At 39.6% G+C, this 12,088-nt stretch overlaps 1 protein-coding gene across 1 annotated transcript in view; it reads right to left on the reverse strand.

Annotated features, from left to right (window-relative positions):
• The window catches only part of SESN1 (sestrin 1), an 84,387-nt gene extending 72,321 nt beyond the window's left edge, over window positions 1-12,066 (reverse strand). Inside the window, exon 1 of the mRNA XM_009326399.1 lies at window positions 11,857-12,066. Coding sequence (XP_009324674.1) covers window positions 11,857-11,925 — 69 coding nt within the window. The 5' untranslated portion in view covers window positions 11,926-12,066. The remainder of the gene's footprint in view (window positions 1-11,856) is intronic.
• Window positions 12,067-12,088: the final 22 nt, after the last annotated feature.

The raw sequence follows: 12,088 nt of genomic DNA on the forward strand, positions 1-12,088 counted from the left end.
CCTCTGGCTTTGAGAGGAGTAACATAGGTGTAAGATGGGATGCACACCACGGCCTATCACTACAGAATTAATTTTTGCACTGGAAGCACCACGAAGCAGCCGTATTTTCCACTGCCCTGAGCAGTAAGTAATGATTTGCACCCCGAATTCAGAGTGTATGAAGACTGTACTTCCCCCAAGTCTCTTTTAGCAGTGTGAGCAAACATACTAGCTAACTCTAAGAAGTAGAAAAAAACCCACAAAACAGTCTATGCTTCAGTATCAGGTATTCACTTAATGCATAAGCTATAAGGAGTTAACTACTACCTTTAGAATCTAAAATTTCAAGATATTTTACATTGTGCAATACAAAAAGTATCTTCTGTGTTAAAAAACAGCTTTCATTCCTAGCGAAACCTCACCCAAAAACTTGAATCCTTTAACAGAAAGACCTGACACCAAGTAATGAAAGAAAGAGAAGCAACATTTGACCTTCTGTATAGGGTTTGCATGGCAAGGTTTTGGTAGTGGAAGGGCTACAGGGGTGGCTTCTGTGAGAAGCTGCTAGAAGCTCCCCCTATGTCCGATAGGGCCAACGCCAGCCGGCTCCAAGACAGACCTGTCGCTGGCCAAGGCCGAGCCCATCAGCGACAGTAGTGCCTCTGGGATAACATATTTAAGAAAAGGAAAAAAAACCCAAACCTGTGCAACTGCAGCTGAAGAGAAGAGTGAGAATGTGAGAGAAACAACTCTGTAGACACCAAGGTCAGTGAAGAAGGAGGGGGAGGAGGTGCTCCAGGCACCAGAGCAGATTCCACTGCAGCCCATAGTGAAGACCACGATGAGGCAGGCTATCCCCCTGCAGCCCACAGAGGTTAACGCTGGAGCAGATATCCACCTACAGCCTGTGGAGGACCCCACACCAGAGCAGGTGGATGCGCCTGAAGGAGGCTGTGACCCCATGGGAAGCCTGTGCTGGAGCAGGCTCCTGGCAGGACCTGTGGACCCGTGGAGAGAGGAGCCCACACTGGAGCAGGTTTGCTGGCAGGACTTGTGACCTCATGGGGGACCACGCTGGAGCAGTCTGTTCCTGAAGGACTGCACACTGTGGAAGGGACCCACCTGGAGCAGTTCATGAAGAACTGTAGCCTGTGGGAAGGACTCATGTTGGAGAATTTCATGCAGAACTGTCTCTCATGGGAGGGACCCCATGCTGGAGCAGGGGAAGAGTGTGAGGAGTCCTCCCCCTGAGGAGGAAGGAGCGGCAGAGACAACGTGTGATGAACTGACCACAACCCCTATTCTGCATTCCCCTGCACCACTGGCAGGGAGTAGGTAGAGAAAATCAAGAGTAAAGTTAAGCCTGGGAAGAAGGGAGGGGTGGGGGGGAAGGTGTTTTTAAGGTTTGATTTTATTTCTCATTACCCTACTTTGATTTGATTGGTAATAAACTAATTTCCCAAAGTCGAGTGTGTTTGCTCATGACGGTAATTGCCGAGTGATCTCCCTGTCCTTATCTCGACCCACAAGCCTTTCGTTATATTTTCTCTCCCTTGTCCAGCTGAGGAGGGGGAGTGATAGAGCAGCTTTGGTAGGCACCTGGTGTTCAGCCAGGGTCAACCCACCACACCTTCTCAATTCACACATACTCTTCCTCCCACAGATTCCAGACAGCATCAGGCAAGCAGAGTTGCCACGTTCTGAATAGTTAGAAAAGCAGAACACTAGAAGCCAAGATACCAATATGCCTTCTAAAAGCCAGACAAAAACATTTCCATTTGGCTTCTTTTCCTGTGTCCTGGAACAGAACAGTAGCAATAAAAATGTCAGAATTAAACTTCTGTTATAGAACACTATTTATACATTAATTTCTAGGTAAATATAAGCAACTGTTACAAACATACCTGTTTAAAAAGAAAAAAGTAATCTAGGTAAAGTTACAATGCTTCCAAAGCCTTTTCTGTAACACAAGTTGGAAGGACAGAATGGACGCATATGAAGTTAGGGCAAATATCGAAAGCAATCTTGTCCTGATAAGCCTTATCTTCATAACATGATGAGCTCCAGAAAACACTAAGTGCATTGCAGCTGCCAATTATTTAGTACTGTTAAACAGACATAAGTTTGCACCCAGCAGTGATTGGAAACTCAGAGAAATAGAAAGTTTAAGAAAAGCTTTTTCCTCTCTTCAGTCTTTCTTCTATATGGAAATCAGTGCAAATCTAGATTAGAACTAAAATCTAAATAAATGGAAAATCCAAATAAACAGTTTAATCTGAGTGGAATGTGCTGTTGGCAAACAGGCTACATTTTAAAGCTAGAAGTTTTGTTGCACCAAAACACCAGAAACAGTGGAGGCTCAGCAACAAGCTGCAATGGAAAAAAATCTTTCAGAAAAGAGGTTCCCCTCCTCCTTCAAAACAAAACACCACCACACAGGAAAGGCTTTAGACCTTTAAACAAGTTTCCATTTTCAAGTTTGTTCCTCTTTGAACAAATATCATATTATTCCATGTTTACTCTCTAGGAGTTAAGGAATCCTTAACTAAAATACCTGTTTCGTAAGAACAGCTGTTTAAAAACAATTCAATAGCAAGCAAGAATATCCCAGGGAGGAAAATTTAACTAAGAGGTTGTTACACCTTGAGTGTCGAAACTTAGGCTCGCAGAGCCAGTCAGATATTTAGGTAGACAAAGGACTTGCCAGGAAACACCTGCAACTGAGAAAAATCTTATTGCTGACTCCAGAAAGCATAAAAAAGTGAAGAAAAGTTACTGTAAATTAATTAGAAATTGTAAAAAAACCACCACCTGTTTTCAGAAGCACTGTGCTTTCCTTTAGCACAATGCCTGGATTGAGAGTAAGTTCTTGTAGTTACACAGAAGGAAGACTTACATCCGATTACATGCCATAAGTAGCAGTATGCTGTCTAGCATCACCTCTGTTTTTAAAATACCAGCCCGAGGTATTTTGGGGTAATATTCAGGCACTAGTACACAACACTGGGTGATACTTTTGACCCAAAATGACTTGAAAGAACAAGTTTGGTTTCTATATAAAGCTGGAGTAAAGAAAATGGTTAATTGTTTACTAGGTTTAAATAGAACTAAACCAGTTCACCTTCCCAACCCAACTTTTGGCAGCGATCTAACCTAAGCTTTCCAGGAGAAAACACAAAGAAAAAAAAAAGTAAAGTCAAAGTCATTGGAAACATCAAGAAAGTGGTAAACAAGAGAAAAACCACCACTTAACTTTTTGGATTTAATTCATGTATGTAGGTCCAAGTGAAGATTTCCATGTTTCACTTGATTTCTGGAGAGAGCACTAAGCTTCCCCCCCCTCCCCCGCTCCCCTGTTAAACTGTAAACAACTTACTGGAATAGAAAACCATACTGACAGCGAACCATATTTTTGGAAATTTAAACACTCAGTATCCACAGGAAAATATATTCAAGCTTTCAAAACTATTTTTCTGTCCCACAATGGTATATTCAGTGCTTTTCCACTATGTTTATTTTAAAAGGAGAAACCCTGACCTGAAGAAAAAGTCAAGAATAAGATGACAAAACAGCAAGTATTTCTTCAGTGCTCACTTTGCACTTGTTACAGTGAGACAATGTAATTTTCTTTTAAAAAAAATGTACTTTGGTCAAGCTAATGGAAGATGTATTATTTTACATAACCTAAGAGTACATGCCTTTTTTTTTTTACTTAATACTTTGCATATCATATGCTAATTTCTAAACCTTTCCAAATTCTTAGTGCTTTTCACTCTGATTGAGCATCTCCTCAAGATGCATAAAATTTCTCCATATGCGAGCAAAAAGGATCCAAATGCATGCCAACACCCCAAAATGAAGACAGTTATTTACATACCAAATGGGGAAAACAAATTATAAGTTTTGTTTGTTTTTTTTTTTAATAGAAATAAGTTGGCTTTTTGGCAACTTAAAGCAGAGCAGAACTTTTAACAAAATCAATGCAGAGAGGGGAAGGATCACTGCTACCCATACACCATTAGTATCAGAGTGAGAAAAATAATTTAAGACAAAGGACTAAGTTGACACTAGAATACATGAGTGTAGACTGGAAAGGATCATCTCCAGCTATGAGGTTAAAAGAACAGCCAGCTTCTAGAACTACCTCTCGAAATAGAAGCAGAAGCAAAAAAAAATAAAAAATACAACAGACATAGGAACTGCTAGATCAGGAGAACAGATGCTGTTATTTACAAATGCATTCAAGCGGAAGCATTTCTGGTTTCTACAGATCTCTAGATATTAGCTCCTATGGAAAAAAAAAAATCAGGCAACAAACCTTTTTTTATATAAGTCACCAATGCACACCCTACAGTTGTTTACCTCATTAGTAAATAATAAGAGATGATGAAATGTTTGTGTTCGATTTCTTCAGTTTAAAGCATTTCAGTGCAGTCAAAAAATAAAAATCAACCAAGCCAACGTTATCAAATGTGTGCTTCACTCTTCACTTCTTTTGAAAAAAAATTCTAGTTATGACGTCCTGAAAAAATCAATTCAGCAGAATCACGTAAACCCACAAATTTACAGATCGAGTTATCCCAAAGAATTGTAAGAAAAAGTTGACTAAGCAAAGCTCATTTCCATACAAGAAAAATGGCATACAGCTAGCATGGAAAATTATGGAAAGGCTCCAAACACAGAAACAGCGTTTGAAGTGACCCAGATATCCTACTTTACATCACTTTGAGAACCTCCACTGTTTTCAAACAACTCTTTATTCCAACGAAAGACATTCTCAGGGTCAGGCAATTCTGCAGCTGACAAGCTTGACAAAAGAAAATTTCCCCTCGTCTCCCTCAACAAACAGACTGAAGCCTTCAGAAAGCAGGCAAGTAGGCTGAAGGAGGGAGCAGTCAGACAAGGCAATCTAAGGACTGTTGACAATTTAAGTTTTTAAAAAAAAAATGTTCACACCCCTGCTCAGAACATTCCCTGACATGTCAAGATTAAGTCTTCTCCCTTAACTTCTCCAGCCAGCCTCACCACACACATGATACAGACCCATCATCAGAACATGTTTACAATAAATGCTGCAGAGGTACAGTTCTTTCTGTAGGCTAGCAGAAGCTGTAAATAAGACTAATCATTTAAGTGCATCATGTCATTACTTCAGTATCTCTCCCAATATTGAGAAGAGCAAGAGTATCTGAATGCCACAAAAAAAAAAACCCTAACAGACAAACGTTTTCTAAACTAGCAATCTGGCAGTGACATGTGACTTTTGAAGGGAGCACCCTACAATACATAATTAAACCCATTCCACCTAATGGCTGCAAGAGACAGAACATACTTTTGCTCTGAAGTGAACTCACAAACAAAAAGGATGTTTTCATTCACTTTACATATGAGTACTATGGGAAACACAAACAGATTTGGGTATTGGCATTGTGCAATAGACTAGTCAGCTTCCAGATGGATCAGATTCACCACCACCAGTGAGGATACTATATTTAAATTTGTAGGCTTGAACAGAGTATAAATTTCATCTGAGAGACCTTTCCATGGTGACTAACCAACAGTAAGCATCACAGGGGAACATCATTATCATGTACTAAGACACAGTCAAATTAACTCGGATCAAAAAAATCCCACAACTTAACAGATCTGCCTAGCTACAGATTTCAAAGTCCACTAAAGAAAGTTACTTCTGTTGTGCAGGAAGGCTAAAAAGACTGAAGACAGTTATGAAGTCACGTATCAAAGATTACACCAAAAGCACATTAAAGATTTGGAAAGTTAGCCAGTCTCCTGTAATAGCAGAGTCATCAGGATAAACCATTTGAGAGCAAGGAGCATATTTCAGTTTCACTCTTACTACTCTTAAGAAGCATGCACCACAGAGCTCAGACGTGGTGCATACACAAAGCAAAGAGACAGTGAACTCTATTGTGAGAAAAATCTAGCAGTGAAACAGAAAAGTAACTCCTATTTTATCCTTTATGGACGTACACAGGGAAACTACTACCTCCTGTCCTGGCAGAGGCTTTATTTGTCACACACACTGTGGTGGAAGAAGAGGACAGGATGCCTGCTCTGGCTGTGACTAGGTCTTCCCATCCTTTCTGGATGCTCATTTAATTTAAATCCATACAAGTATTTTGCCAGGATTTGGCAAGGTAAGGGTATTCCATTCCATGTCACCTGCCAAGCAAGCCTAGGTCCCAGGCAGTGGCCAAAGGTTGTAATACAAGAGGTTATGTATTTGGTTGCTGACATGACCCATCTCGTTTATGTGCCATACAGCCCTCTGTGCAAACTATGAGACTGTTACATTTATCCACTAGAGCTGTAGGCCTAAGAAAACAAGGAAGTACTTAAAGTCCTCCCAAGCCCACCTGCTGCTTTTCAGTATGAGACAGAGGTTCCAGACCACAAGTTCCAGTGCTACATATCTGGTAAATATGGTCTTCAAGATCAAAGGGAAAGCACTTGGAGGGTACGTCCCTCCAAGCAGTTACCAACACAAAACAGAAAAAAGAGCCTGGAAGGAAAAATCATCCAGTTAGCAGTGTTCTGCCTTTCCCAGGGAGAGATCAAGTAAGCGTATCATTCCTACCTGGTGTTTAAGAACAGTTTAGACAAAGAGTTCTAGTGATGAACATCACTGGATAGTCTATGCCATTGCTTTACTATCCTAATTCTTGAAGTTTTCCCCCAGTATGTAACCAAAGTCTTGCTGGAATCTAGATCAACCAATCATTCATTCTAGCTCATGTTTCCTTCCTCTTTGCAGCAGTCTTTTCATCCCCTCTGTCCCCCATTTATTTGGGAACATACTGTCTTGGACTCCTTTTTAGCTGACTGTACCACCACCAATTTCTCCAAACTTCCTTCCTAAAAAAAATCAGAGGTCTAGAAGATATAATACATGCTCCCATTAACTATTAACATAATTTTAAATTCCATGGCTGCTCTCCGGTATTTCTACTCTCCCTCCCAGCTTGCAATCTGCAATTCAACAAGCGCAAAACTTTGTTAATCAAGATCGTGCTGGACAGGACCTTGTAGGATCTGTACTGAGTACTTGCTACCTGACCTTGTTTACCTTCTGGGGATGGTCTTCCAGCTAATTTTACTCACTGCACAGCAGTTTCTAGATCATAATTCCCTAGCTTGTTAATGAGAATATCATGTGAATATTGAGGACTCCAATATATCAACATATTAACATTCTAGCATATCTCTGCACCACAAAGCCTGTTACTCTATCGTAAAAGAAGCAGAAATGCTGGATTTAAAATAATTTATGTGTTTTGGCTGTTGCTCAACTTCTTTTTCTAGGTGCTAAAAATGCGTTTCATCACTGCTCCAGTATTTTTTCTTTGAACTAAAGTTAAAATCCACCAGTTTCCTCTTCATCCCATCCCGCTTAGCTCATACTGAAGAGGTATGCACCATTATTCTTTGGGTCTACTACTTCCCTCCATTATCAGGCCTGAGATTGCTTCAGCTAGTGGGTTTTTTTAGCACCTCAGAATGAATTTCATCAGGCCCTACCAGGTTGAAAATCTGTTGCTTATCCAAGCAGCCTACAGTTTTTTTCCCCCCCTACTCTAGGATCAGTACTATTTACGCTTTTGTCATGGCTATTAACTACACTGGCTGAATTAACCATTTCAGAGAACATTTCAATCACCTCAGCATTACCTGTTAATCCATTAATCTGTGGATCTTTTATTTCTTGCTTTCTTCCAATATCCCTTTTAGCTACACTTCATTATGTATTTGATTGTCCCAGTTTTGTTCATGCATCTTCATGCACTTTGTGTGCATCTTCAGCAACATAGTTTCCCATTTTCTGTTTGTTTCTTGTGTTTACATCAATGAAGACATCAAATAGGGAGCAAAGTTCTTTTTTCATTATTAATTTTCCCCTTCAATGAAAGTGTTTGGTACTATGACATTACTTCTCAAAGAGGCTGAGACCACTTTCTTTCTTCCTTATGTTTGCCCCCCGATCAACCTTTACGTGCCAAATTATAAGCTTTTTGACATTTGTGGGTTTTATTCTGCTGTTCTGTCATCTTCTATCCTATGTAGGCTAACATCTTTGGTCACTCCTGCAGAACCTGCCTCCCATCTAGGCATTCTCTTTGTTAATCTAAAATACTATTTTTATGAATTTACATACCTCAGCAAAGCAGTAAGTTCTGCTCAGTCTTTACCAAAAGACATTGTATGGTTATGAGAGATTTTAACTAGCAAATCTCATACTTTCAATGATTCTTCTCCAGCTACTGATGTACACCTTATATTTATATTCTAGTCACATACATCTAATTGATCTGATAGAGGCTGGGCAGAATACTTTTAAAGATCACGTGTTAAGACTTTCCATTGCTGTTCATTCCCCATATATTTGTATTGGTGTACAGACACGTAGCATACTAGGTGGAATGACCCGCTATTCTGCAAGGTCCTAAGCAATACGCTTTAAATAGGTGCAAAATACCACATATGCAAGAAGTTATCAAAAAGCTATGATATATTTGGGGTTTTATCTCAAAAACCACTCATCAAATATTTTCATACACAAACATTCAAACTCTTTTCACTTGGTTAAAGCATTGCAATTGAAATATCTTTAAATAATTAAAAGTATATATATTTGGTCAAAGTGACTTTAGCAACCTTGCTTTTATTAATAAAAGCAAGAAAGTCTTAATTAGAAAAAAGAGGACTAGCTTGCTGATACTGTCTTTGTAATAACTCTTACAAAAACAACTTGTCTAATCTAAATGAGAAATTAGATATATTCTCTTAGGCTAAAACAATATATATTTTTATATATATAAATATATACAGTCTGCAATAAGGAACTCATTATTCTGAATATAAGTCAAATCAACAGGAATTTACATTAAGTAATAATTTATTTTTAGAATTCTGATACAGGCAATACTATTTATTAATATTTATTAATAGCAAAGAAGAAAGTTGCACACTTAAGATTCCACCATATTTCAGAGGAATTTTTCTCCAGAAAAAAAAAAGAGACGACGATAACAAAGGCAGGCTCAGAGGGATGGCATGCTGACACAGGCTGCTGCCAAGCCTGCAGCTTACACCAGCCATATAATGCATTCTACCAACTTGCTTCAGACACAAAGCTGCAAAAACACCAGCAGCATAGTTGCTCATGCCTAAATATTTGCTGATTACCCCAACAGGCAAGAGGGCACTAGCCTCAGAAAGAAATAGCTATCAGACCACATGGAAAATTCAAATCTTTGATTTCCTCACTGACCTATCCTGGATGCAGGGCAGAAAGATGAAGAAAGCACATTTTACAATTGTCCATTTCATGGGGGGGGCGCGGAATCAGTCCAGGCTCAGACTACTGGTCTGAGTTGGACCATCCCACAGGAGAGAGAAGGAGGGCAGCACCAGTTCCCAGGAGAATGTTTGGGTTCAAAGTTGCCTCTTCCTGCCCTGGGCTCTGTGTCCTTTAACAACTTGGCAGAGAATAAGGTTTAGACAGAATAATAGTACATATTGCTGTGGACTTAAAGAAAGATAGTTTCATATCCCAAAACAGGGAGATAAAGTAACACAAGTGAGTCCTTTAAGTGCTGATACTGTTCTGAATAGGATTTCACATTTTTATAATGTTACTAAGCTACTCGCGTTTAGAATAATTGCTGAAAGCTATGAGTTCTATGGGATAATTATATTTAATGTAATAGTTTGCTTTATCTGCCATCTTCATTGCAGAGATTTGAATAAAATTCCTCTTGGCCATGAAATCAACAGAAAACCATTTCATGCCTGACAATAGTCGGCAGCATCCAAAATGGAATACTTGGATTAGATTATTTCTTCCACAAATGTGGACCCAAAGATTACAATGAAAATTGTCATTTATGAGTACAGTCATAAGAACTAAGACTTGCCACTCTATATTCATAGAATATAGAATACTTCTCTCCTAGATCTACTCCTTAAGAAGAAAAGTTACAGAAACAGCTTTTAAAGATTTTCTTAAAGTAATGTAGTATTTGATTTTATTTCACTTAACTTCTTGTTAAACCTTTACTGCAGCTTGTGTGTATACAATTGGTTTCATATCTATGATATCTTTTACATCTATTTTTATTAATCAAGTCAGCTATGACCATGGGATTTGAACTTGCCCTTGCTGTATCAAGATGGACTTATTTTCTGCTGGAACTTTTTGGCCTATTTAAAAAAGCTAGTAACAAAGTTTCTAAACAAGACTAATAGTTGAACATGCCTGTAACTTCATATATAAAAACCTAAAAGGGAGTCATCAAATCATGTAGTCTGACCTCCTCCAAGACCACCTGTTTGGCCTTTGAATAGACTCTGATAACTTGTGCCTGATAAAAGCAAGTCTTCCCTTAGCAGCCTGTTCCAGTGACTCATCATTCTCACTAGTAATGGGCCCACTTCTCATTTGAATCTTTAACAGGGAAGATACTGATGCAAAGGCGAATATTCAAGTTGAAAACTTAATCGGAGAAGTTGTGGCTGGTGGGGTTTTTTTTTTTTGTTTCATTGGTTTGAGTTTTTAAAGAAAAGCAGTATAGCTGTCAAGCCTTTCACATAGACTGTATGTCATATTTGTAGCTTCTATTGGCAAAATCTGCTTTGAGAAAAATGCCCCATACAGCCCAAACTATATAAAATAAATTAAATTATACTGTATTTATCACATTGCACACTATTGAGAAGTTAGACAAAATATACAGAGCCCCTCTCAGCTTCAGTAATCCAGACCCAGAATTTCTCTGAACCACTTCAAAGTAGGACAGAGCAAAAATGAATCCATATACAAGTTCCTTTAAAATACATATATATGTGTATTTTTATATATATATAATAATGTCTTATATTTAATACATGCGTGTATTGTATATATTATAGTGTGTGTATATATAATGTTTACATATATATATTATTATTTTTTCCCCTAGATTCCCCTATATTAAACCTGTTAATGTTCAGGGAGAAAAAGCACAATAGCGGGAATCAGGCAGCTAACTCCAAGCACAGCTCTATGTATTCACTTGTGATTAAAAGAAATACCTGAATTTCCTTTTCCTACTCTGCAGCAAGTAGTATTTTTAGCAGTGCTGCTAAAGCCCTGCATCAGAATTTCAAGACCTGCACAAAAACTCTAGGTGAGCAAGAGAATTGCAATGCGAGTAACTATAATTAGACTGCAACAGTGGAAGAGTACAAAGTAACATTTATTTTCGTTAGCATAAAAGGTCAGTAAATGTAATCCTTTATTGGCTAGACCACCTATGAGCTATAAAAAATACTTTGGATCTTACCGATGCCAGTGGAGAAACTATTTACCAATAAACAACAAAAAGGGAATTTTGACAGGCTGTGCTTTAATAGTCTTGAAGCTCATGCAGCTCTTAAGAGCTCAAAAACTTCCCATACCGATTTATATTTTTAATTGGCAGCCCTGACTGTTTATACCCAAATCTTTCCTGCTTTTGTATTAAAGCAAACTGGTAATACCACAGTACTGGTCATACAGACCAAAACTAGAGCATTAAAGTTGTCACTTTAGCACTTCCTTCGGGATGCCCCAACGATCAGCTACTTTCCAGCCATTCACCACTAAATCCTCTCCCCGGATCGCGCTCAAAAACTTGACGCTTTTTTCCCTGCCTTTTAATAACGCTTTTCCAAATGTTGCTTCGCAAAAAGGTGGAAACATTTAGCATGTATTACTGCACGAATAAATCCGGCCGGCCGGGGTCAGATGCCCACCCCGTTCCACAGGTTAAAGTCGAGGGTACCCTGCGTGGGACGGGGACGGCAGAGCCCCGAGGGGCTGGGGTCCGCCGCGCTTACCTGCACCTCGCTGAGGATCGCCTCGCTCTTCTCCCTCACGTCGGGGAAGGGGCAGCGCTTGGAGAGCATGAGCAGGCGGGCCAGCACCTCGCTCAGCCCGTCGCGGGCGGCGGGAACCAGGAGCCCATCGGCGGCCCGGGTAGGCGGCTCTGCCACGGGAGCGATGGTCTCGCTACGGCGGAGCACGGCTTGCCCGATGGTGTCCAAGGGGGGCGCCCGGGGGGGCGGCGCG

The sequence above is a fragment of the Pygoscelis adeliae genome, unplaced genomic scaffold (assembly GCF_000699105.1).
Source record: "Pygoscelis adeliae isolate BGI_AS28 unplaced genomic scaffold, ASM69910v1 Scaffold206, whole genome shotgun sequence".
NCBI lineage: Eukaryota > Metazoa > Chordata > Aves > Sphenisciformes > Spheniscidae > Pygoscelis > Pygoscelis adeliae.